The sequence below is a fragment of the Plectropomus leopardus genome, chromosome 12, assembly GCF_026936395.1.
Source record: "Plectropomus leopardus strain MGB_pleo_1.0 chromosome 12, ASM2693639v1, whole genome shotgun sequence".
Lineage (NCBI taxonomy): Eukaryota > Metazoa > Chordata > Actinopteri > Perciformes > Serranidae > Plectropomus > Plectropomus leopardus.
In genome coordinates this window covers 11334195-11361873 of record NC_142187.1, presented here as the reverse complement: position 1 = coordinate 11361873, position 27679 = coordinate 11334195, and the positions used below count along the sequence as shown (strand labels likewise).

Genomic DNA, 27679 nt, shown 5'->3' with positions numbered 1-27679 from the left:
AGGGAACCGGAGGTGCAGAAATGCTCATTTATTTCTGGATTTTAGGACTCATCACTGGGGTTCTCTATTGTCCTTTGTGTCAAAATATGAATCAAAATATCCCCGGCTAAATGCTGGACAAGTAGTTTTGCTAAGAATCCATGTTTACTTTTTACTTATTTTCTAATTTATTTCAATCTGATGTCACTTTCTGGAGTTTTGTTACTTTTTTTTTTGAGTGGGAATAATGTTTTTCCTTCAAGCTGAAGGTGGTGATTGTTCTGGTGGCGGGGTACTTTGTGGTGCTGGTGGTGTTTTACAATAGAGTGACACAGTCTTATTGTTCACCAGTATTCAGTCTTGACAGCAGCTTTCTCTCTTGTCATCCATCTGTGGTTCGTAATCATAGTGATTGATGTGCGTGTAACCCCGCTTTTTTAATGTTTTTTTCTCTCCAGCCATCTGAAAAGTGCGGCATTCTGAATGTGACAAAGATCACCGAGCATGGCAAGAAAGTACGGTGAGTAGCGCGGACCAAACCTAAACAATTGTTAACATTATACTGTATTATGTGGATTTAGTTTTAAAGGTAAGCTATGGAGATTTTGACCTTTTGCTTCTCCATAGGGCAACTTAATGCTCATTTTCTTTGAATAGTTCAGTTTGTCTGTCTCCATTCATTCCAACAGAGTGGTTGCAGGAATGAATCCTAAAACACGAAAATGAGTTAGCATTTTTGCACCCTCGTCATGACATTAATGGCTTTTTAAGTTAAAAGCCTTAAATAAGGTCTGTCCAAAAGACTCTACTATACTACTACTACTATACTATTTAAAGCACAGATAACTAATAGAAAAAAATCCCCTATTAGAATATAACTTGAGTAAAAGTCTTAAAGTATCTGATATTTACTGTACATAAGTTAAAAAATAATTTTATGTTATAAAATGTACTTAACTATTGAAAGTAAAAGTACAAGTAAATGCTGGTAAAAAAAAAAATAGAATTAGAATTTAAAATTAGGAGTTTGATTTATTTATTACATTTTATTTATTACATTTATTTCTTTTTAATATAGACCACTTAAAAAATGGAGCCTAACTTACACTTTAGGAATAAAGGTCTTTTTTGCAACTTAAAGGATTTAAAGAACAAAAAACAGTTTTCCTTCCCTCCCATTCCTTCATTTGTCCATCCTCTCATCCCGCGTCAGTGCCTTCCCTTTTTTGTTGTAAGTAACTAAAATGCTATGATGAAATGCAGTGGAATAAAAGTATAAATTTTATTGTGAAAAAGTCCTTAAGTAAAGGTAAAAGTTGACAGAAATCTAAAACCTCAAGTTAACTAAAGATACTCAAAAAAAACTTAAGTACTGTAACTAAATATTATTACTTTGTTATATTACACTACTGAGTTTCACTTTCAGTACTGTAACAGTGTGTATGAACTGTGTTGCAGGAAGAACTGGACCTCTTCCTGGACTGTGCTCCAAGGATCCACGTTGCTATTTGCCAAAGGCCAAGGAGGCGGGACAAGCTGGGTCAGTGACAGAAACTTTTTATCTCTTCCGCATAAACACAGCAAGATCCAGAGTAAACAAAAGAACACAGAAATAGTCACTGTATATTCACACGATGAGAAGTAAAGCTGTGCCTTTTTAATGCTGCACAGTTTTGTTTTTACGCCCACTTGTCTTTAAAAATACAGGGCCTAAAAGTGTATTGTCTTTAGTGGTTTGTCAGGTCACTGGATGGGAGTGGATCTGTCTTTCTTGTTTTCACCCCCCTCCATCCCTACCATGCAGCCATACTACCACAGTGACTCCTTCCCTGAATTTCTCCTGTCACTGTTGAGTAACTGGAGGCCCACCACTAAGAAACGTCCTGCCGTCTCCTATGGCTGCTCTGGGCTCGACAGAGCCTCCTCTGTATGTGCTTCCTCCTTCCTTTTGTGTGCTTATTTCTCCTTCTCCTCCCCTGCATGCCACCTTCCTCCTGTCTGTCATGACCCCAACCCCTCTGTGTGTTAGTAGTCACTGGCACTGGGCAAAGATTAGGGACAATATTACTGTGTCATTATGTGCTATGTCGTTTCTCTCTGTGGCTTGACTTGACTTTAAATAGGCCCATTTATTTAACATTATAGGCAGTTAGGTTTGTTTTTGCCTCAAAGGGCAGGATGGAGTTCAGGAGGTTTAATCACGGAGTTGTTTTCTTGGAAGTGGAGAAGTAGAAAAGTTCATGGAGGTCTATAGCTTTCCGATTACACAGGCTGGATTACGTTCAGTTAATTGCACATATATAAGCTGATAGGCAGAACTAGGAGTCATTTGCTGATGTGAAACTTCAGCAAATGACTTCTTTCTGCAAAGTTTTTTCCACAGTTAATAAGCTCCCAGGGTAAAAAACATAGTAATGAAGTTTGATTGTGTTATTGGGTCATTTTTCTTAATGTTGAGAATTTAAATCTAGCATGCAAATTCACCAAATTACCCCACAGAATTTCCTCTCTACATGGATTAAGAATAAAACATATGAAATACATGCATGTCTTGTATTTAGTTGTGATTATTGACCTTTAGAAAATTCTTTTTGTGTGGTGATTGTCGGACAAATAAGACAACAAACGACACTACAGTTAAGGACAGATTTCAAACAGCATAGTCCTCCAGAATCAAGTATAACTAAATGCAAGTGGCACAGCTATCACATCACAATGAATGTTTAACAGCTAAACTGTTAAAGTGTTGTACTGAAAGGTGAAGTTTAAATTTGGCACAACAGTTGATCAGAATTGCGAATTTACAACTTACATGCCCTCCATTATCAATGCAGCATTTGTTCTCATCAACACAAATGTTTGCATGTTTGAGCGGCCCAGGCTGAAGACAGTGTTGTGAACAACAGTGTTCATGAACAGGCTCTGTTGTGTTAATATGCCCTCCTTTGATTTGTTTTCTCTCTCTGTCCAGTTTGGAGGTGGTCAGTCCAAACCAGAGTTCACTGTTGATCTGAGGGGCGGCTCAGTCGAATGGGCTTCCAAGGACAAGTCTAGCAAAAAGCACGTTATAGAGGTGAGGAAGAGTTCCTTGTTATCTTCCCTGTTTTGAATCTGTATTTGTGTTTTTTTGTCAAAGAAAGTGCTGAAAAGCCTCAAATACAAACACAAATCCAAGGTGTACTTTTATGATATATTACCTTTTTGGTTCACCTGTGAACTCTGTTTTAAGGTCAGAGCAGTTTAGTTCTGAAACAGTTAATAAACTGGGTTAACCTCTGCCCTGGCGAAAGCAGAGGCCAAAAGCTCTGTCGATGGGTTGTCCATCTCATCCTTGTGAACGCGATATGAAGAACACCTCTTCAAATTTTGCACAAACATCCACTTGGATATGACAATTAATTAATTAAATTTAGTCTAGTCAGAGGTAAAGGTTAGAGTGATATCCCCTCTGTCTCCTTCTCATGAACGTGATATCTCAAGAACACCTTGAGAAGGTTTCCTTCAAATTTGGCACAAACATCCACTTGGACTCAATGATGAACTGATTAAGTTTTTGCTGTCAAAGGTCAGAGGTCAAGGTCACTGGGACCTCATCTGTCTCATTCTAATGAATGCAATATCTCAAGAAGGCCTTGAGAAAATATCTTCAAATTTGGCTAAAACGTTCACTTGGAAAAAGGAACCTCACAAAACTTGTTTTTGGTCATAATTTAAGAATTCATATGTTATTATGACAAAATTTCTCACAAATGTCTAATGGGGTATAATGATGAAGTGATGGCGTTTTATAACTGAAGGTCAAACTTACTGCAGTATCATAATATTCTGCAAAAACATTTCTCCTTGCTTGATTATTGATCACTTTGTGCTTTTCTCCTGGTTGCAGGTGAAGACACGACAGGGAACGGAATTACTGATCCAGTCAGAAAACGATGGTGTTGTCAGTGACTGGTATCGAGCGCTGCAGGACACCATTAGCACTCACGTGAGGACCTTACACTTTCACCCACCTTCATCGTCACCCTTCATTCTGCCTCTGCCAGTGTGGCCTGATTGGACAAAAAGCAGCCCAATTTATCACGACCCACACAAGACAGTTTTTTCCACTCGCCCAATTAAAAAAAATATAGCCTGCCTGGGTGAGATACTGTTCAATCTGGAAACACCGGCCTCTGCTTGAACCAAGCGTAAAGATCAATTTGGGAACTTTCATGTCCACAATGAGAGGATTTGTCATGCAGCTTGAAACAATGCATAAGTGAAAAGGGTGGGCATCTTAGACTGTGCCACATCAAAAAAATAGCAGCCTTTGCCACAGTTAACCTAAGACTGTCGACATGTTTTACTTGTTTTGATAATGCATATTTTCATTCAGGTCTGTTAATTCTGCCGTATCTGCAACTAAACACCAACTGCTCATTTTAACCTCTGGGGCCAAACTGAGAAAATAAACAGGAGTGTGAGAAATATAGGACAAATATTTGGTGTTTGCAGGGTAATGACTCAATGGTTATGTTTGTTTGTTTTTCCTACATGCTAAAAAAACTATTAAAACACGTAAGAGCTAAAATAAACATTCATGGAAAACCACTGGACTCACTCTAAGAATTACGACTGAATTGAAACAGACATACAATCTGAAACTCTATGAGGATAGTAATATAATCCTGGATGTTAAGATGCCCTTTTTTTTAAGGTCAACTCATTTGTAATCAACAGATCAAGTTTGTTGTTTTGCTGCTCTGAGTGTCCAAAGGTTAGAGGTTTTTACAACCTGTATCATATTTCAGTGTGTTCATGTGTGTGTGTGTGTGTGTGTGTGTGTGTGTGTGTGTGTGTGTGTCTGTGTCTGTGTCTGTGTGTGTCTTAGGCCTGGGAGTCTGATGAGGCCATTGAAGAGGACATGCCGGAGTCTCCTGTGGAGAAACACGACAAGGAGAAAGAACACAGAGACTCAAAGAAAGGCAGAGGTCTGTGCGCTGTTTAATAGTGTTGAACAGATGTATGAACACATACCATGGTTGTTGTATTTTAAAAGTAAGGTAAGACAAACATTTTGGTAAAACTGATAATAAATTGGGAAAAAAGGGTAATATAATAGCAGGGTGAATGAACAAGGTGCATATTGCACATTTTACAAGACCTAGAATGAAATTATAAAGTGTCATATGTCAGGTGTCCTCCTTGCCCTATAAAACAACTGCTTATCAGTTTCATTTCCTTCAAACAATCCTGTGGCTGTCATGGCAATCAGTGTGTTGAGACGAGCGGTGGACAATACTGTCATGTCCCATTTCTCCTTTGCAGCCATGAAGACCTCCACCAGCATGGACCATTCTGACAACAAGAAGACCAGACACAAGCTGAAGAAGTTTCTGACACGCCGTCCCACCCTGCAGGCCGTCAGAGACAAGGGATACATTAAAGGTACCAGAGAGTAACATTTTCTCCCGCTTCTCTTCCTGAAATAGTGTAGAATTTAAATAGGTATTACCTGCAGCACAGAAAGAGTCAGACTCATTCTTTGGGGGTAAACAATAAATATCAAGTTGATTTTACTAATAGATTACGTTAATGGAATATATAAAAAAGTATTTGAGGTTGACACTGTACATTTGTGGTATTAGCTGCTGTTTTTGTAATCACAGAAAGCTCAACTGAAGATAAAAAAAGACTACTTAATGTGATTTTATTTCTTTTCATATTCTAATTTAGAACTGCACATATTCTATCTGCTTATGTTTTACATGTTTGTTTTTTTTAACTTTAATTACAAACTATATCAAATCTGTATAAATAAATCAGATTAAGCGCTTCTTAACATAGATCAATTTACTCTCACCTTAATTATACCCTATTTTTGTATTTAATGTCATCTAACAAGTCAGTTTGCTGACAGAATCACCAAAAAATCATGTTATATAGTTCTATAATAATTAACCCCAAAGAGTTTTATAATGACGATCATTTTATATATTTGTCCCATGATGTTCTCAGCTTACACGACATTACAGAGCCCACAGAAATAAACTCTCCTTTCGTTTCTCTGCAATAGAGAGCAATAAGACATAAGGAGATGTCAATAAAACACATGCTGATACAAATCAAGGACTTTGGACTGTGTTATGACTGTGGTTTTTGTCTTTCCGTGTCTTCAGATCAGGTGTTCGGCTGCAGCTTGTCCAGTTTGTGTCACAGGGAGAACAGCACGGTGCCGATCTTTGTCAAGATGTGCATCGACCACGTGGAGAACAATGGTGGGTTCAGATAGATGTCACTTTTGAGACCTGAGTTAGCAGGAAATGATAATTAATGTACCTGCAGTAAAAGGAGGGTGGGGTTTACTGCCTTGTAAAAACACAGGTAGAGTTACTTAGGACAGGTGTGAGCAGTCATTTTTTCTTCTGGACCACAAAACAAATAAAAGAAACAATATACATAACTGATTGTTTTCCTCCCATGATCCTCTGCAGGTCTGTGTGTAGACGGGCTGTACAGAGTTAGTGGGAACCTGGCTATCATACAAAAATTACGCTTTGCTGTCAATCATGGTAAGTTACCACTGTCTGGAACAACATAGACATAGACAAAAAACATTTTTCTTTTTTTTTTTTTTTTTTATTGTGTTGGTCACATAACTTTTTATAAGTGTCTGTGGACAGCACTTTGACTGAAGTGTTTGTGTGTGTCCAGATGAGAGGGTGAACCTGGCAGATGCAAAGTGGGAGGACATCCATGTGACAGCTGGAGCTTTAAAGATGTACTTCAGAGAGCTGCCGGAGCCTCTCTTCACCTACGCTCTCTTCCATGACTTTGTCAGCGCCATCAGTACGTGCTCCATACAGCTGTACCACACACATCCCTGTTTAGTCATGCAGTAACTCACACTCTGAAGGGAAATAATTGTCTGTATTATTAAGCAGGCTGTCACACTCTTTACTTCAGGAATGGCCTCATGGATCTCAGCTTCATAAGAATTTTTGGCTTACATGAAGAAGTTAAATTGAATACAGTGATATGTTCAACAGTGAAATATTTGTTTTGAGCTTTTGTTGTTTTTGATTGTCCAGTTTGCAATTAGAATTGTATTACTTTGTTTGGAAATCTCATTGAAACTTACATGGACCACTTATGACCCCAAACCCCACTTAAAAGTCAACCCACTTATGTAGTGATTAGGTATCTGTAACTTAGCCATAACCCACTATCAATAAGGTACACTCTTCGCAACTTTGCATCAGTGAAGCAACAGGAAAATGCGTGTAACTCTGTCATGAATCCAGATTGTTCAATTAGAACTTTCATAAAATTTGCATTTTTTTTCTTTTGCAGAGATTGCAGACTACAAGCAGAAAGTTCAGTCCATCAAAGATCTGGTCAGACAGCTGCCCAAACCTAACCACGACACCATGCAGGCTCTCTTCAAACACCTCAGGAAGTAAGACAAAGAGATTAATTGATTTCTTTTCTCCAATTTAATACAAAAATAACAATAAATAGGTACCATTCTTAAGAGATGTACAACAATGTATTTTTTTGTTTATCAATCTGTCTTTTTTGTCAACAATATGTCAGGAAACTAAAAAAAATGTCGATTTTATTTACCAGAGTCCAAGATGACTTACACATGTAGATTTACTCAAAATATTTAATTTTCAATTTCACAAATTATACAGAATTACATAACAAAATTCAAATAAGCTCCACCTTCACCAGCTGCAACATTAAAGTGATGCACACTTTAATGCATCAATAATTCTGATCCAATAATATGATAAACATTACTCTGAAATGAGCCATTCAGCATAATGAGTGCTTTTACTTTTGGTACTTGCAGTTGATGGTAATACTTTTATGTTTTTACTCATGTAGAATTTTAAATGAAGGACTTTTAATTGACACAGAGTATTTTTACTCTGTGGTATTGATTTTTTTGCTTTACCGAAAGTGCTGAGTACTTTTTCCCACCATACAGTACCAGCCAGTTATCTGTTTAGATGATATTACAGATAATGAAGTGCATGTGTGCGTGTGTCTTAATTAAGATTCTGCAGCGCATTATAATAAATCATAGACCTGATTATACAAATTGAAGCATTATGGAGCAGACTGACATAGAGTAGAGAATAGAGTATTTCTGTTATCAGGTTTTATTTCAACTTTTTTTAAAATATTAATATTTGACCCTGTGTCCTACTTGTCCCTCCAGGGTGATCGACTATGGCGAGGAAAACCGTATGACCACTCAGAGCGTGGCCATCGTGTTCGGCCCTACACTGCTGCGGCCTGAAACGGAGACCTGGAACATTGCAGTCCACATGGTCTACCAGAACCAGATAGTGGAGCTAATACTGCTGGAGTACGAGAACATTTTTGGCAGGTAGAAAGAGACGCTGGAGGATGAGCCTCTTTTTTGTCTCTTTTTCTCCCAACTCAGAGCTCTTCCTAACCCAGCGTGGCCCTGCCAAAAACAGCCCGGCTTGGCCCGTCCTGGCTTGGCTTTGCTTGGTCCAGCCCGGACCTGGGGCAGCTTCTCTTCATCTCAAACCAACCTGCGGTCACTGGCTTCTCCATTCGTACAACTTCCGGACCAAAGCCAAACATGTCATGAACAAAAACGTAGATGTAACTAAGTAGTGACCAAAAAAAAAAGTTTAGACTCTTTGCACTTTCAGTGTCTCGTTTTCTCCTGCAGCTGCATTTGTGCCACTTTACTGCAAAGGTGACGTCCTCTTGTCCCGACACTGGAATCCTAAAACGAATTCATGGGCCAAACAAGCCTCTTACTACTGCACAGACTGACTGAGACCAAAGCAGAGGAATGGGCCTCAGTAGCCTCTAATCACAGAGGAGACGTCAGTATTGGAGGTTGGAGAATGTACTGTACTGTATATCCTATGATCTGTAAAGACTCATCACTCCTGTATGAACCACACTGGGTAACTAACGGAAGAAATCAAACTGCTGTGCTTGGCTTTAGACACTTAGAGAAGAAACAAGGAGAAGAAGGGATGATATGGAGGTCTTTTATTTAGGAACTAAATGTTGTTTGAGCATTATCTCCCTTTCTTTTTCCTTTTATTTTACATATTTTGTTCCCCTTCTACCTCTCTCTGAATCTTCCTTTTCCTGAAATACTGGAGCGGGGTCCTCTGAACACATGAGAGGTTATCACTCTGTAATATATCTGCACGACACCTTCTCATTTTGGCTTTAAGAACAAATCGTCTTGCAGCGGTCAGAACTTGAAAAAAAGCAAACAAATGGTACTCAGCTGTGTCTTTCCTCAACTCATGGTTATTAAGGCAAACGGCCTTTGAACATGTCTCCACTGATAAATCTGTACAGTGTTTATGTGTGTGCATGTGAATGAGGGTGAGGTGGATGGATGAATGGATTTAATGGCAATATATTGTACAAATAGTAAATATAAATACCTGGAATGTTAAAAATATGAAATGAGGGCGAAATCACGATTTTGTGATCAGTGTGTAACCAACAGATGTGAGGAATAAAGTGATGAGCAGGGGATGTGGAGGTTTACCTGTGTGTCTGGTAAATGGAAGATTGTTGAATGTAACTTTGGAGAGAAACTGTTGGCTTTATCGAACCGGAATAAAGACCTCTAATAAGAGATATTTCCAGAAATCTTCTTTATGTTGTTTTTATACTTTTGTGTACGAATTTATACTTACACTACTGTAGTTTCATATAGTTCAGTTTGCAGACCATATAGGTGACACTGCCAGAAACAGAGGTTTGATCACACAGATTCTACATCTTTTTCCAGTATTAAACCCATTCAAGCCAACTTTAAAATAAATGATATGAAATAAAATTCAATATAAGTTGAGCTTTTGAGACACAAAGCCAAAATTTAAAGTAAATATTAGACAGAGCTTTAATTTTCTAATATAAAATTCTTTGATTTAGGATGCCATTGATTCAGAAAGTCCAAAGTCCATACATTAGTTGTTTTTTTTTTTTAAATCTCAGTTGACATACATTTTAATTTTTACTTTTAAGTCAAAAGTCTCATTATCATTCTGACTTATAATATTTGATAAATTAGACTTCATGTCTCATATTTGAAATGTAATGCCTAATTTAGACAGTCTAAATTTCTATTGTTTATCATAATTTCAACTCATAGTTGTGATGGCCCTTGATAATTTAGTTTTATTTTCAAATATAATAATATTTTAACACTTTATAACACACACACGTGTGTGTGTGCGTGTGTGTGTGTATGTTTTATGGCTACAAATTTACATAATAAGTTTAGCAGGAGGACACCTCTGAGCGGGGTGGAGTGAGTCAGTGGGTTATTCTTGATGTTATATGGCAGTGCCTAACCTGATGTTGTGTCCGCGCACCTGTGAGTCTCCTGCTAATGAGCTCCACCTACAGAGAGGATAGCTTTCTTCCTCTGAGCTGCAGGATAAAGAGGTCTGAGCTGAAGGAGTCTGTGTTACAGAACTGTGGTTGTTTAGTAACGTATCTGTAATATCTCGAATATACGGATGGACCGCCGCTAAGTTTGTGTGGACAGTTTTATCCATGTTTTTATCGCCATGATTGGTCGCCCTGTGAGTTCAGGCTAACTGTTAGCAGCTGACAGTTAGCTAACGTTAGCTAACTACATCTTCAGACAAGCTAACAACAAACATTTCGACATTTCAACTCTGCAAATGGTGAGTGTTTAATTATGTTTGAACATTTATTTGATAAACAAAGTTGAAAGTTTTGAACTATGTTAACCCCAAACTGCTCTTCTGCATTGTTTTCCTATTTCAAATGTTGACAGCCCATTCTTACCAGGAAAATTAGGCTACATCAAAACTGTGGTACTTCGTGTACTATTGTAAAATTTCACGAAAAGTTAAGGTTGCGCTGTAAGCTTTTTTGGTCATTTTGAAGGATCTAGTTTGCCATGCTATAACAATGTTGACAGTGTTATGGTTTTTACATAATTCCTACAACAACAGTAACATTTCTATATTCATTCAACATACAACAAATAAAAGCACATGGCTACAGGACAGTCTTTCTTTTTTAAGTCAAAAATATGAGTCTAAATGAAGCGTAAGGCTGATGTTAATGAAACGTGTGACTGTTTTTTGTTTGTTTTTGCCACAAATTAATACAATTTGCTTCATAGAGGATGAAAAACTACACTGATAATTGATAAATGATGATGATAAATAGGCCTACTAATGAGAGACAACGCAAATTATACATTCAAAAGAAATGGCAAAAACAACAACAAAAATAAGTAGTGTAGTAAAATAATAAGTGAGAAAACATGCATGAAATGCATTTTTACATGTGAAATACTGTTATATTTTTTATCATTTGACTAAAATTAGTGATGATAAGGGATAACAGATGGTCTGAATTACAACACTGCTCTCCTGTGACAGGCTTAACCTACATCACAGAAACACCTCAAAGAGAACAAACCATTTAACCATTTTAAGGAGAGTTTTTTTGTTTTTTTTTTAAGAAAGAAAAAAAACATAGCCAGGCCAACAATTTTCAGAGAGTGATCACTTCCAGTCACATTAAAGGAAAAGCACCAAGTCAACTTTTGCAATGCAGATGCTTAAAAAGGCAGTTTGATCGCTTCACATGAGCTCCTTGATGTTTTTTCTTGGTCAGACCTTGGTAATGGATTCTTTTATCAGATATTTCCTGGTGTAAAAAGGCAAACACTAAACATTTGGCACAGGGCAAAAGTTTTCTTTTTTTCTGTTATAGACATATCTGCTATTTTGGAAAAATTGCCAACATTTTAACTTTCCTACCTGCTGTTTTCATGCTTCTCATTTTTCATCTGATTGCTGTGGTGCATCAGATCCACAGAAGAATGAATATCTGCACAGGAAGTGCACATCAACTCTGCTATCTAAGCGTTCGCTCTCCAGCAGGCTTTAAGATTCCCTTAACATGCTGATTAGTTTTATAATTTAAAGGCTGTAAACAACATTAGTTCTTAGGGGAAGTTATCTGCTCAAAGCTTAAGCCACCAACTTCTGTACAATCTCCCGTCACAGCTTGGGGGAGGCACACCTGTGTGAAATAACATGTAAAGGTCAGATAGATGCATGCAGCTCAGACACTGTGATGTTACTCATATGACACGGCATGCACGCTCCCTACAGATGTCTAGTTCAAAACCCCAGAAAGCTTTTCATGTCAGCAACCCTGCTTCAGACCACAGATCAACATTTGATAAGATGTTTTCCTCGGAAACACAGACTGAAAAGATTTTTCTTGTTAGATTCAACTTTATAGGCAGCTGGACTTATCATCAAAGTAGGCTTTGTACAGTCTCTCAGCATGCTATCCACTAAGGGAAAAATAAGGAGTTATAATGATCAGGATCAGTGATTGATGTTGTCACCCCCTCTGTTCTCAGTCACAGATTGTATGATGTCTGTTCATACTTTAATCAGTGGGAGAAGACTGTTAAGAGAAGAGAGAGATGATGTTTCCTTGCTCTGTTGTTTGTTGGTGTTTGAAATTAGGGATCTGGTGAACTCCCACCATGTCTGAGTCCATCAAAGAGGTCTACTGATTGGTACTCATGAATATAAATTACTAAAAAAAACAAAAAAATAAATAAAATTAAAAAAAAATTAAAAAAATGAAACTAGTGCTTTAATAGTGCTATAATGGATCATTTTGGGCTAAAATGACAAAATTAACAGATCACAGATTAATTCTGTGAATAAATATGATAGTAAATCAGGTCACAGTTTAAAGGATCAACAACAACAACAACAAAAAGAAATGTTTGCCCTCTTACCTTAACTGGTGTCTAGCCATTCCTTCATAGGCTTGGTTTAAGTTGCCCACATTTTGGGATATCTGCTTCCACCGAAACAGAATGGGTGTTACTTGGATTTGTTTGTAGTGCTCGGAGTGTAAACTGTGGATAATCTTGAGTTTGCTGTCAAGATACATTGTCAAAAATAAGGCTGTGTTGAACTGAAAATGTCAGATGTATAATGTGCAGTTATGATAAAATTCAAGTCTGATCTGTGGTGTCTTTCGTGTGTTGTGTCTCTGTTCAAGGTGCCGATCCTGGGACCCCTGAAAGCAAAGAGACACCAGGCCATTGCATGTGTTAAATAAAGGTAAAATATATCTCAAAGACGACTTCAACTTCTTTCTTCAACTTTTTTTTTCAGTATGAATATTTCCTCTTAGTAGATAGGTGTCCCAAATTATGTTTATGCTTTTTAAAGTCAGTATTTTTATAATGCCAATGAATCAAACGACAGCCCGCACATGAAAAGGGTTGTACTGTAGTGACCTACCTGCATTATTATATATCAGTATTAACTGACTCAGTTTCCCTCAGATCTATGAAGCTTTTCAGTCTTTTACTAATGTTTTTGTTTTTGGCATCTTATTAGCCAGTTTTACACTGTCTGTCCAAAACTGAAATATCACGCCATTATGCCGCCTTGCCATTCTGTATATAAGGTGCAATCGTGGAAACGGAGGACAGAGTTGTCCCCCGGAAAGGAGGAGGAGGCATGAAGAAGGGACTTTGTATCAGCTCTTTAGCATGATCTCTTTTTAAAAGGGGCTTTTGTGTCAGTGTCACTGCTTTATTGAAAGGAAGCTCTAAAATCTGACTGTGTGCTACCTGCCCATCACAAAAAAGCAGATTGACAATGTAAGTGACTAAACACATTCGTGCATTTCGATATATTTGCTTCTCTTGAGTGAGCAACAAAGTCAGTGCACGTTTAGATAACTTGTGTGCATTAAATAAGAATTTATGTTCACACCATATTATTTTGTTCCCACAAAATTCTTCTGTATTTTAGGTACTTAGTTGTTTTTTATATATTTCAGACTGATTCTTTAAAAAAAAAAAGGAGGCAAACGAAAGTTAACTGCTGTTATCTCACTGGTCTGCTTGGTCTCACAGCACTGGACCTTCATTTATCCAGGAAAAGTGTTTTGCTGAGCTTGCATGATCCGTTTTAGGACTGGCCTACTTTAAATTGCTCCAGTTTCACCTGATAGATGAGGTCAGGACAACTACTGTTTCTCTGCTAGTCATTGACTGAATACCCAAATTAAACCCTATAACTTTAACCCCAAAAAAAGTCAAAGTAAGCTCAGTCTAGTGATGGTATGTTGGGTTTTGTTTCAGTATTGAAGGGTATTTTCTGCACCTTCATCAGACTGGCATGTTACCAGACATGTATGGGGCTGGGCTGTAGGAGTGGCAATCTCATGTTGTTATTAGAGCTGCAACTGGAAAGTATTGTCATCATTGGTTACGTTATTTTAAACATTTCAATGTCATAATGGTTAGGAAACGCTCATTATGATTTCCAAAGGCCAAGATGGCGTTGTTGCATTTACTTCACAAAGATGTTGGATTTATAATTATTTTAAGTAGAGAAAAGTAAAAACTCACATTTGAGAAGGTAAAATCAGCAAGAGTGTGTCTGTTTGGAGGAGTGGGTTTATCAGTTAAGAACCAGGCTCAGTTTCATAGCTCTTAAAAAAGAATCTGTAAAAATATGAATAAATAAAAAAGCAATAAGCACCCAATTAAAATAGCTTTTTTTAGTATGGCAGTTCAAGTAAATATATTATGAAAAGGAACAAGTCGAGAATCCAATCATCAGGCACTGATGACACCGACCTTGCAGTCCCCTCCTCTGAATCATAATTCACTTAAATTTGAAAGTTAATATCAATGCCTTGTGATCTCAGGCTGTACAGAGCGAGGAGATTCCTCTGTCAAATTAGAATGACACGGTAGCTGTTGGAGCCGCTGTGGGTCCTCCAGAGAGAGGCTGTCGTGGCGGCGCCCAGGGCCCAGTGTCAGGCTCCGTCAGTGGGGACAATCATTAGCTGCCTCCCCAAGGAGCTGTCCCCCCCCTCAGCATCCGCTCCACTTCACCCTCAGCCCTTTGTGGCTCCCGCTGATAAGACCAGGCTAATATGTGCTCAGTCGCTGGCTGCATGGGAAATGATAAACACAGGCCGAGCGGCTGTCCACTCCATCAGGACAGAAGGAACTGGAATCTAACTCCAAAAGTGTTATTGGCCTTAATCTTTAACACACAATCTCAATTTTGTCTTTTTTTTTTTTTTGGTTTTGCTGAAACATTTTGTTTTCTGATGTTATCCAAGACAATAATTAACGGCACTTATATAGTGAATACTTTTCCATGTGTTTCTATCAGTTAAAGAGGTTTAATTTATTCATTTCTTGTTTGAATGATTCACATGGTAACATAAATTGATTATAGTCAACACTGAATCAGACAAATGTGCTCACAGCTCACCCTATGATTTGAAAAGTTACTTAAAACAAGACCCGATATAGATTACAACCATCTTTTTTTTTGTTATTGTTGTATTGATTATTTTGTGTAGTAATTTTTTGTTTAGATTATAAATTCTCAGTCAGTGTTTCCCAAAACCTAAGTTCACATCTTCACTATGGAGTTTATTAATTAACCATATCTACTGTATTTAAAAGAGACCATGTACAGTTTGTCCAGTTTGTCCAGTTTGAAAAGTGCATTCCACTTGGCAGGTCAGAACAAAGACACAGCACAATGTTATAATAATATTAATTTGTACAAAAAAGGAGAAAAAAAACGACACAAGGCAACAGTACAAGACAGTGACAAAACAACTTACTAATTGTTAATCAGACTGATTGTTTCAGCTTTAATGAGAATGAAAGATGAAGTAACTGACTTATTTCGACATTTAAGGCAATAAATAATTTCCAAGGTAAGGATATTTTGATGTCATTATTAGAACAAACTTGTTGCAGAAATTCATATTAACTTTGTTGACAAAATGCAAGTTATTGAAAGTTTGTGGCATTCTTATTAGTAATTGTTACAATTAGTCTTTTCTTCATGTAACAACCGATCTTGATTTCACCAAGTGTCAAAAAACATATTCAAAGATATAATGTATGTATACGTATATATATGTATATGTATGTATAATGTATATGTAAAATTTCCACATCAAAATGACGATGTTGAGTCATGTACTTGTATATCCCAAATGCTTCGAACAGCTTCCAACCAGAGAAGTTTGTAATTATATTCAAGAAAAGCTGCATTTCATCTGGTCGCCTGTCAATGGTCTCATGTCCCCTTTAACCCCTGTAGTTACTCTAAATTACTGGAAAATAGAGAAATAAAGCCAAATAATGTCATTGAAAGTCACACAGTGAATTTTACTTATTAACAGTGATGCAGCATTTTTCTGCCACACATTGATTTCTTGTCATTTTGCAATCCAGTAGAGACCTATTTTATTGATTCATTGATGATTGATTGATTGATGCATGAGTCCAGCATACTACAGTGTGATAACGTTACCATGAAAAGTGTGTCTTGCTAACCACCAAGCTAATGTGCACTAACTGCTCCATATTAATTTTTAGTCGACAACATACTATTGTTTTCGCCTCATGAGTCTATGAGTGTGTATGTGTGTGTAATCATGGCAAGGCAATGTGTAGCTGGAATTACTACAGAAGCGCATTTAAGTGTTTTTCTAGGCGTTGAAATAGCATCACAACTGCAGGATGCAGTCACGAAAGTTTCATTTCATATTGTGTGTTAAATTAACATTTACAACATCTCCACGTGCAGTTTTGTTTAATTTAAAGGCTCTGTGTTTTCTTAATAAGATGTCTGATACAAGATTTCTACATTAATTTAGGTTTCATTAAACAGCCAAGTGACAGCCGGCCTCAGAGGATGAGGAGGCGTGACCAGACAAAGATGGATGGAGAGACATGAGGTGCATCAACAATGGGGGACAGTGACAGGTCAGTGCACACACACACACAAAGTACGCACCTAGTCCTTTATCTCTTCCCTGAGTGCTTGAGTGTGTGTGACCACCTCTGAGGAACTCCCTCTCGTCTACACACATGTAATTCCAGACAAGACCTCCTCTGTGTCTCTTGCTACCAGTTCTGCATGGTAATTACATTCTCTTTAGTCATTTAAACACAAACACACACTCGCTTAAGAGGCTGACAGGGCTCCTCTCCGACTCCTGCTAGCAGCTCTGCATGATGATTACATTCCCCACAGTTATTTCTGTTGGCAACACTAGCACAGCACTCTGCTCTTAACCCAGACTCGACGCTTACGGCCAGGTGGGCCGAGTGTGTTGACTTGCTCTTCGCTTTCCTTAAAGACTCAAGATAATCTACACCAGAGAAAGGGCTTTACATGCAGTACAGCCATCTCACACTGTGTAGCTTTGGTATATTGAGCTTTACTTGAAGAGCTATTTTAGTTTTGTAAGTCAGCTCCCATCAAAGGATGTCTGCTCATAGAAAGCCTAAATAAATCTGACTGAAAGGAAAAAGCTAAAATGGATTTTTGTGGTGCTGATGGCTGAAAACACTACAAAATAACAGATTAGTTTGGTGTGAGGTTAGCTTTTCTGGACCCTGGGAAAGTTTTACAAATCTTAAACTTTGGCTTTGTGTTTGATAAAACAAAGGGTAAGAATTGACCTTTTTTTACAGTTAGAGTTCTCAGTTTAATGCGTTTCTCCTTTTAATTGGCAGTCTATGGGGAAATAGTTTTAGGCTGCAAATGATTTTTTTTTGTTGTTATGCACATAAAGTAACTTTACGTATGTGGAGACTTTTAAGAGAATGTCACAAAGTTCCTCATAAAAAAAAGTTAACTAGTGCTTGAAACATAAATACAGATCGAGGAAGAATAAAACACCATAAATCAGAGATACTTTTAAATGAGAGTAAATAAAAAAACAAAACTGGGACAAATTAGTAACAAGGCTGGCTCCCTGCGCTGCATCCTGTTCTCTCTGCACATTATTGATTGGGTGTTTTGGGGTCATTTAAAAAAAAATAAAAAATTCTGTCCAACTACTCTAATTCATGTAATGCTTTCCAAGTATAATGTTTATTATGTGCCCAGAAAATATTTCAAAATCAAGTTGCAATTATTTTCACAGGAAGAGCTGAGGCTGTGTTCTTACAAAGAATTGAACTTTGGCAAACTTTGTGGATTTGCACTTTTGGATCAAATTTGCAGGAAGTTATCAGGTTAGCTGTGTTGCACCATCTAATTTTGTGTACACCTGCTTTGTTGATTGAGAATATTAAGAGTATTACCAGCCCTTAGTACTACCCATTTCCCTCACTCTTAAAATTTAGTATGATTGGAACATATGGAGGATGCTTGAAGGAGTGATAGTGTGCACAAAATGTGTGAGTTTGACACCATCAAGTGCTTGTAGTTGCCTAAACATAACCACACCTTAAAGTGATAAAGTACTGATATAAAGTGATAAAGTACTGATATGATACTCAGTATCATATTGATCATACTATCATACTGTGATACTTGGTAGTATTAGCAAACTGTGGTAAACTTCCTTTTATCTTACCAGTGCCTAGATCTCCCCTCTTGATGAGATGGGTTAGGTTTAGATGATGCAAAACTTACCGTTAAACTGTAATACGAGTTTGCTTGTTACCAGCCAGCCGCCACTGTGTCAAACGGAGGAATTTGCATTACGCCACCCACCAGAGGGAGCGTTTATCGGTGCAGTGCATTCTGGTAGTTGTGGGTTTTCTACCTCTTGAGCAAAAGCAAATGCCACAGTTCTTATCTGTTTTCTCTGGTTATGTAGCAGCAATTTCAAAAGTAGTTGCATATTTCTACGACTGAGACATCCTAGTTTTAATAAAAGACCATCTTTCCAGTGGTGAAATGCTTCCTTAACCATATGTGAGAGACCAGAAGACACTCATGAACTGTTTTTGGAACAGTCAAGTCTGTTTTTTTTGGAAAGCACAAACAAGTCATTTTGTCACTAAGGTGTGAGGACATGTTTACTCTGTGAAATCCAGTGACCCTCTGACTGCGAGGTTTAACCTGAACTGGATAGCTGCAAAAACAGCACAACTACAGCTGTTTTTGGTATTACATCTCTCGGTTTTCTTTTGTCTCCACATGGCTTTGAGCTTCAGTGGTTACTGCAGGCTGTGAGAGAGATCTCTATTAAGATTGACCTGAGTGACAAGAGCTCCAGGTAGCTAAAAAACCTCCCTCTGGTTGGCAGTGTAAGCCAGCCACTACAGGGAGGAGAACCAGCTAACCAGCAGGATAAAATCTGCCGGGAAGCTGCTCAGTCTCTCAGAACGCTGCTCTGAATTTCAACTATTTTTTTTTTTAAATCACAGACAGGACTGTAGAGTCGCTCCTTATCTGTCAGAATGAGCTGAAAATTCATCCTGTCAAAAATAAATTTCACACCCCACTCCTTCCTAACCAGATTTTCTCTCTTTACTGCTCTCCTCAGAAAGACCCATAGTGTTGATGTGTGAGCTTATGTGCTCTCAGGTGATATCTGTCGCTGATTTTTAATGGCAAACATCAAGTTGTATTTGGGAAATGGCACTCAAGTGGTTTAGGTTTTGAGATCACTGCTGCAAGATGACTGATGATACAAATGGGAAATGAAAAGTTAAAAAATGCTACATATGTTTTCTTCATGTCAGCATGGAAGCAAGAATAGAACAGAAAACTGTAGAGTAGTACAAGTAGGTAAATGTTTAAAAAACAAAAAAAAAACAGCAAACTAAACTCACACACCTCTGTGGATGTTCAGCTCTGCTCCATCATCAGTCATTTTCTAATGTATTTTAAGCTAAGCATCACTGAGCAGATGGCCTGACTCATTTGGCACTAACTAACTCCAAAATGAGGGATCTACACTTTGGGGCAAAGTGACATCTACTTCATAAGTTGATTGATTGTCTGAAGCTCCCTATTTGGATGGGATTTAAGTCTGTGGGCCGGTTGAGTGATTTTAATATTGCATATACCGAACAGATATACCGCGTGATTGTCCTCCTTTCACCCCATTATTAATAAGAGACCTTGAGACCTACTGGCTCTTGGCTTGTTTGTTGGTCCTACCGTGTTAAAACACTTGAGTTTTAAAGTAAATATGAAGATCAGAAGCCTAAAGTTGACCAGGGTTAAAGCTTGGCCACAAGAAACAAGAAGTTTCTGCCTCCTAAATGTTTGAATGCCTTGTTTGAATTCCCTCAACATTTGGAGCAAAGGTGCCAGTTTTCTCTTGACATTTTGGTTTGATGACTGACAGCAAAATGGCAATGTTACCAAGTTAATGAGATTTATCCAGAAAGGCCAATCTGCTGATCCACAGCGACGCTGTGACATTTCTCTCACTGCAGATTGATCGATAAGTGGCCAGACCTTCCCCACAGGCTAAACATTTAAACAAAAACACAGAAAAAGAATTGACTTTAAATGAAATCTGTGACTGAAACAAACAAAGGCAACTTTGTTCTCATACAATTAGGGTTAAACATCTGCAGTATTCTAAAATTTGGAGGATCTGTTAACAAATAGTATTGTCATTACATTGGTAATGGAAATGTGTTTTAAAAATGATCCAATCCAAAACTTTGGAGGAAAATATATATATATATTTTGATATATTTTTGCCGTTGTCAGATGAGGTTGCCTGTGACTTCCATTCATCAAGAATTGTCTCTGTTTTCGGATTCTTAATTCATCTGAGGCATGCGACAAAAACAAAGTTTTTCCTCTAACCAAAGAAACAGTCTGATCTGCTCAGCTCATCAAGTATTGAAGCTGAGCGGTGAACAGAGATGACATGAATAACTTTCTAGAAGAACATGAAAACATTTGATATATTTCCATATTTCTAATTATTTTAAACCCCAACAGATTCAACTGGTCTGTTGTTTGGGTGACACATTTTTATAAACAACTGCTGGCTGTAGTGGCGACACAGATCAGTAGTGAAAGTCACAGAGTTAGATGTATGCCAGCATTATGTGTGTGTGTGTGTGTGTGCGTGTGCGTGCGTATATGTGTGTGTGTGTGTGTGTGTGTGTGTGTGTGTGTGTGTGTGTGTGTGTGTGTGTGTGTGTGTGCGTGCGTGTGCGTGTGCGTGCGTATATGTGTGTGTGTGTCAGGCATTTATCCAAAAACTGTTTCTCCAACTTGCCTGAGGGTGCAGCTGTCTCCATCAAGGGCAAATGGAAGCAAATAATAGAGCCGATTAGCATAAAGTGTCAAGAAACAGCTCAGGGATTTGTCGCCACACTTCTGTGGCACACTGTCTGCAGTAAATGTATTCACTGCATAAAATAACACGAGGAAAAACATGTCCTCCTAAACCTCAGTTTTCAAGGCTGAATAGCTGTTTTGTTTTTCCTCTGTATTTTTTTTTTTAAGAAACTGGAAGCAGAAAAACCTCCATCCAAAATCATGAAATAAATCCTGCATATCGTCGCAGCATCTGCTAACACAGCATGCTTGGTTAGATCAGTGAGCTTCTTGCTCTGCGGGGAGACCGTCGAACAAAAGCAGGAGGAACGACACGTTGTGATTTCACATGCTCAGTTAAGTTTGACCACCGTGTCGGCTTCGTGCTTCGCCGTCTTGCCTGATTACTCCCAACAAGTTCCACTTCTCCAGTACATTTGCTGTCAACAAGTTCCAGTGCAAAACATCACACACTTTGATTTCTGAAGTCATTTGCATAATAGCTGCTCTCTCTGGAACTGTGAGCCCCTTGAGGGGGGAAAAATGCTTATATTTGTTTCTGTTTATTGTCCATCCAGGATCTCAGACCAGACCATGTAGGAGTAGAGTGTTATGTTTCTCTGCATTAAGTGGTGAAATGCAGTTTTTAATTCTGTAATATCTAGAACAAAAATACAACTTGGACTTTGGTTGCGGGACACAGATGAGATAAACAAAAAAAGGTGTTTGTCTGTTCCCTGTGAAGACAGAGGAGGCATGTTGGCAGGAAGTGGAATCGTTTGTGTTTGCTGAGCTGCTTTGGAAGGAAAAGATGATGTTTTCTCCATGTTTCCATCACTAATCGCTGTTTTAACTGAAAGCTGCCAGAGCAGCACAACAGTCCTGGAAGTCACAGCAGAGTGAATTAAAGTGGGGGAATCCTTCTGCTCTGTGTAATACAAGTTAACAGGTTTAACTGTGGAGCTGAGAATAATGCCGGGATGCTGCTGCATTGAAGAGAGAAAAATGAAAAGCGAATCAGAGACAGGCAGTCATTCTGAGTTATGTAAATGTTCCAGAAGCCGGTTCCAGTATTCGTTCCCATTGTAGATTGTGATGTAATTGCGCTGCTGTTTGCTCCTGATAAACCTTTGGAAGAGTCCGGTCTCTGCTGGATTCTATCAGGAGGGCGTCAGACACAAAGTTTTGGCTCAACCAGGCAGCCAGGAGGGTTTTTTGGTAGCTGCTGGTAGCTGTTTTTCCTCTTTGTCTCTCTGCACCAAAGAGATGACACAGCATGTGAAGAGAAGACAGAGGCAGCAGACAGAGACAGATATCAACACCTCGGTGTCATCATATGTACATGCAGTCTCTTATCTGCAGCAGCTCACAGTACTGAGAGCGCACGGACTCTGAGTTTAGACGGTCCCAGAGGAAGTAAAACCAGTGACTGTGGAGGAGATGCTCCACTGGTGGAGCTTCACAGAACTTCTGTGTCTGTTTCTCTGCAACCTGTGGCTCCATCAAACACTTTCCTGACAGTTTGCTCTCTAGTCACTTAAAGCCAACACTGAGGGTCTAAATGGAGACATTGCAGGAAAAAAGTTTAGAAACCTAAAAACCTCAATTTTATAACATTTTTAATATTCATTTGATCCTCCAGCTGAACCGCGTGTACTGAATAATGAGCGTCACTAACAAAATCACCAGATGTGTGTGAGCAAAAGCAATGATCTCTGATTTTATGTAATATCCTGGTTTAAATTTTATGAAAAGACCCCGAAAGCTATGGGAACATGCAACTAACCTGTTGCTGAGGCATAATCCTATCATAACTATTGCTTACGTCTAGCCAGTTGCCTCTTCTCTAGGCAGATTAACCCTCAAATTGTGCAAAGTAAAATTGGGAATGTAATATAAGCCTTACGGAAACACGACAGTTTCGAAAATTGCAAAAAAGGTTTTACACTCAAATCAGGTGGTATCTCAGGCATTTTGAAAAAGCCACAGCTTGCAAAAGTGCAATGGAGACCCTTTTTCACTTTTATAGGTCACATGATGCTATGGCTGTATGTTCGTTGATAGGAACAGGCTCCTTCAGGCATGATGCAGCAGGCACTCCAAGAGTTGTTATTGCATTGCATAACTCTTCAAAAGTTCATATCACCTGGAAGTTTGGAATCCACAATTCCTCTGTGATATTGTGGACAGTCACCTCTTAGAAGTCCCTCAAATGTGGCTGCTCCCTTGTATATGTGGCTTGCCTTTCCATTATCGCTCGCATAACCCGCCTACATTGCCTTCAGTTGGAAATAATGACGGCTAGTGCGGTGGCTGCAATAGAAATAAACCTGTTAATGTTTCCAACATCCATCACCATGCTTCTTGGAATGTTATTTCAAATGGAGAAGTCGCATAACATCGTGAGAAAAGTAGTATAACATCACCTAATGGAAACGCACTCATCTCCAGGCGGCACAATGCAGCTGCAGACCCTCGCTCCTCAGGGAACAACTGAAAAAAGATGCTGGTGCTGAGAAAAAATTGCTAAGACTCAGGCCATAAGCAGTTTTACATGGGTAATGAAAAATAATATTTTACTACTACTCCTGTTTACATCTAGCAGGCCACACTCCTATTAACAATCCCTAACAAGTTGTTTATAATGTCAAAATAAAGAACAGTGGAAAGGCTGGAACTGTGTGTCATTTTGCTTCTTTGCATCAAAATAGGTTTCGTTTCAAAATTTCCTACCGATGGCAGACTTGATGGACCATACAAACACAGCCTCCCTCTTTCATTTCTTCAACCACCTCTTTAAAAAGATCGACGTAGCAATATTGGTGCATATCTAAAAAGCTGCCGATATCCAAGTATTTCATAATGTTTAAAAGTATAGTAGATGTGTTTCTCCTTCCTTCGAGTTGGTGTGTGAACAGCTCCAATGCACATAGTTAACCGTAAACCATAAAGAGACTGTGTGTTGCAACATGTGGTTATATACCCAATTTCTTTGCATATTCCAAATGGGCTGTATGCACGCTCACATAATGCTATTAAAACCCAAAATATATGTGCATATCCCACATGTCTCAATTGGAAAATGCTAAATTTGGAAAAAGGGCTAATCTGGACTGTTTTAACAGAAGATGCTGTTTTTGACCTGCATTAAATTTAGAATATTGTCATATTCTAAATAATAGTGAAATATTAGCGTGCATGTATATTCTTGATTGTATATAACTATATAGGAAATAGAGCCAATATTCCTAAAAATAGTAACGTAACCACACCTTCAAGTCAGTCAGAACAACAATAAAGCAATGAGATTAACCAGAGCTGAGACACAACATAATCAATCTCTTCTTCAGCTCTTTATACATCCAGTCACTTTTAATCCAGTGTGCTTTAATCATTAAATTTAAAAAGAAAATCCTTCTTACTAAATGCTTCCTTTCTGTTTGCTCAGGCGTAGTGTGGAGGACAGAGCTGTTTGATGACTTTAAACCACTCGGAGTGAGGATTATAATTATTCTTCAGGACTGTCGGAAAGAAGTCTCTCAGAGAAGCGTGCTTGCAGTAATATCAGAGTCTTTGTTGTGGTGATATATACATATACGAATACAGCTGATGACTGTCAATAATACTTACCAACCTGTGGCTATAATTCATAAATTACAAATAATCTATGGTGTGTCCCTCAAGCTGAATGCTGAAGTTAAGCTGCTACACATTGTCCCAATTCTCTTAACTATGACATGAACAAGTTGAAGTGATAAACGAAATTAAGCATTATAACTCACAGCTGTTGCAAACACACCTGCTTCTCACTGCTTATTAACCCGATAACCGTCATTAGGGAAAATCATCGGCAACTAATGAGACATCTGCGCGCTAAACTATTAAATAATAAATAGCAGCTTTTACAGATGAGAAGAAAAGCTCCAAAACAAACTTGTTGTGACTGTGGATGTCTGGCTCTCCGAGGACTCTTTATCTGCTGCAGCTGAATGCTAATGGAAAACAAAAACCCTTCATAAGCTTTGTTTCAAATTCTCCCAAACACAACAAGTCCAAGGTCATTTCATCACAGCAACAACAACAGGAGGTGTTTCTGTCTACTGGGAGTTGGACTTGTTTAGTGACTGGAGCTCGTTGGTGTAGACAGACGTCCTTGACTAAACTGAACAGTTTCAACAGTGAGCTCTGATAAAAGAGAAGCTTTTACATCTCAGACTAGATTTAAAGACAGACACTTAACATTCATAGTGCTCTGTGTTGCTTTGACGATAAGGGAAATATTCCGAACAAAAGATCGCTTTAATCAATATTCAATACACTTTGGGAACTTTACTTGTAGTCCAAAGCTGTAAATCCTTTATGAGCCAAAACAAAATGAAATAGAGACTGTAGCTCTGAGACCAGAAGGAGGATGGTAACAAATCCCAGACCTGCTGTCTGCCCACAGGAAGCCAGAGGCATGTTACTGCTTACTGCAGGGCAAAATCATTAACTTATTATTACGTAATGTGTGTGAAAATATGTATTTTCAGAACACATACACAATTAAAGCAGGAGTCAATTGCTGCATTTAATATTGCAAGTCTTATAAGCAGAAAATTGTGAATACCAAATCTTACACAGCTAGCTACTGGACTCATGGCAGATTTGTTACAGTTGTCCAGTTGCCTAAAGTTGGTCTAATTACTACTGATCAGATTCACTAAAAATCTAATTGAATGTGAGATGAAAATCTTGGGCGTTTTCACTAGGGCTATACAAATTTGCGCTTATGTTACTTTACATACACCTGATTTTGATATAAATTCTCCAGACAAGTTGGTAAGATTTAGACATCTTATCTTCCCTTCAGAAATAGGTCGGATCAACAGCATTGTGTGAAGTTGACATGTGCTCATGGTATAGTGCTGAAAAGAAAAACTCAGTCATAGATTCATACAAAGTGCTTCGAATGACAACACGATATTTTATGTACCCATAATTTCAAAAAACTTCCATTAAAAAGGGAACTGATATTACTCCATACGATCAGAAGATTCCTGGAAAGGACTATAATTTGGTGCTAATTAAAGTGTAAATAGTCACAGTATTTAATTGGTACATTTCCAGTTAATTAATTTCAGATGATTTCTACACCTTACAGAGTCTTATAGTAAGTGCACAGCAGGCAGCTGAACATGTGACATATATGTCTGCGGGAGAGCATACAGTTCGGGATACATCAAGAAAATTTCCTATAATGAATTTACACTACACAAATACGTAATCCAACAATTTTTTGTGCACATATTTTAGAGGATCAAAATAAAAACACCAAAAAAATTGGTCCCTATTTTCCTATAGTTACTTCCAAATCACTTAAAAATGAGAACATCTTTCCCTGTAAAATAAAGCGTTACCCATCTTAAATGACTGAAGTCAACATGTATTCAACATGAAGACTAGCTCTTGTCATGAGGAAATGGATATCACGCCTTCATTACATGATTTGCAAACATCTCAGTGACATCCAGAGTAACATGGCACACAGTGACACAAATGATATGGGACAGCTGGAGCTTGTAAACAATGCAAATGGACTACAGCAGAATATATTATCACTTTCTGCATAAACATTCACGGTGTGTGTTCTGGATTGTATTTGAACCTAGAAAGTGTTGAGAACAGATCCGGCTGTGCCTGCACGCTGTGTGAAATCCTGGCTGGTTTTACACCTCTGTGCACAACATTTTAATGATGAGCCTTCTGCTGGTGGAGAGTTACTGTTGACTGTGCTTAAAAAGAGAAGCGGAGGTCCCTCAGTGCCAGACATCAGAGACGGAAGCTCTTTGGGATATTTTGTCTCCCTCATGGCAGACACAGTAATTGCCTTCTTTATTCTGGCAGTCCTGGCATCTTTTTAGGCTATTTTATAGTTTTGCTTTTATGCAAATCATCTGCTCTGGTTTTCAGGGAGCACATTGTTTTAGCCTGCTTCATGGCGGAGTAAGGCTGGCTTTTGGTCGGGCCGGTTTTCATCATCTTTCTGCTTGGTTGGTGTGAGAATATGTAAGCTGACGAGCCTTTACAGCCTCTACAAAGCCTTTAACTACAAGGAATAATACATTTCAGTGGTTACATTGTGCAGCTTCATGTAATGACAAAGAAGTACAGACTGAAATGAAAGAAGGAAAAAAACTTGTCCTACATCAAAAAGGGATTTCTACTTTGAGGATACGTATGTGCAACTGTTATTCTGAAAGAGGGCACATCACTCAGCAGCCAAATAATACGTCCAGTTCAAAGAGCAGCACAACACTGGCCTGTCTGTGTGTGTGGCCGACATTTTTGGGAGCGTCAGGTTTGTATCTGGTGTTTCCATGTCTGTTGGATGTTTGTTTATATTTTCCTGGCAGTCACATAGCTTTCTGTTGTCTCAAAGTTTAGACTCATGCAGTTTCACCTCTGTGAACAACTTTATTGTTCCGATTCCAGCTTTATCTTTTCTTTTATTTGTGTGCCTCTGGTCAGTCCTACAGTGTTTATAGCTCAGCAAAAGAATGACAACAATCTCACACCGCTTCGTCATTGGTTCTTCCCTGTTTCCATGG

The 27679-nt window shown here is 38.3% G+C and overlaps 2 protein-coding genes across 10 annotated transcripts in view; both read left to right on the top strand.

Moving 5' to 3' along the window:
- The window catches only part of LOC121951095 (rho GTPase-activating protein 12-like), a 68073-nt gene extending 58460 nt beyond the window's left edge, over positions 1 to 9613 (top strand). For 7 of the 8 annotated variants that reach the window (XM_088085085.1, XM_088085084.1, XM_088085081.1 and 4 more), the window contains 11 exons: positions 438 to 499; positions 1438 to 1519; positions 2951 to 3052; positions 3866 to 3964; positions 4850 to 4949; positions 5287 to 5406; positions 6138 to 6236; positions 6453 to 6530; positions 6673 to 6807; positions 7312 to 7417; positions 8189 to 9613. In XM_088085085.1, coding sequence (XP_087941211.1) covers positions 438 to 499; positions 1438 to 1519; positions 2951 to 3052; positions 3866 to 3964; positions 4850 to 4949; positions 5287 to 5406; positions 6138 to 6236; positions 6453 to 6530; positions 6673 to 6807; positions 7312 to 7417; positions 8189 to 8363 — 1158 coding nt within the window. In that variant the 3' untranslated portion in view covers positions 8364 to 9613. Of the gene's footprint in view, positions 1 to 437; positions 500 to 1437; positions 1520 to 1783; positions 1907 to 2950; positions 3053 to 3865; positions 3965 to 4849; positions 4950 to 5286; positions 5407 to 6137; positions 6237 to 6452; positions 6531 to 6672; positions 6808 to 7311; positions 7418 to 8188 lie in introns of all 8 variants that reach the window. The other variant, XM_088085086.1, reaches the window with a different exon arrangement.
- A 748-nt stretch (positions 9614 to 10361) lies between these two features.
- The window catches only part of LOC121951319 (contactin-associated protein-like 4), a 200311-nt gene continuing 182993 nt past the window's right edge, over positions 10362 to 27679 (top strand). For both annotated transcript variants that reach the window (XM_088085078.1, XM_042497596.2), the window contains exons 1-3: positions 10362 to 10673; positions 13060 to 13121; positions 16714 to 16822. The gene's annotated coding sequence lies outside the window, so the exon portion shown is untranslated. The remainder of the gene's footprint in view (positions 10674 to 13059; positions 13122 to 16713; positions 16823 to 27679) is intronic.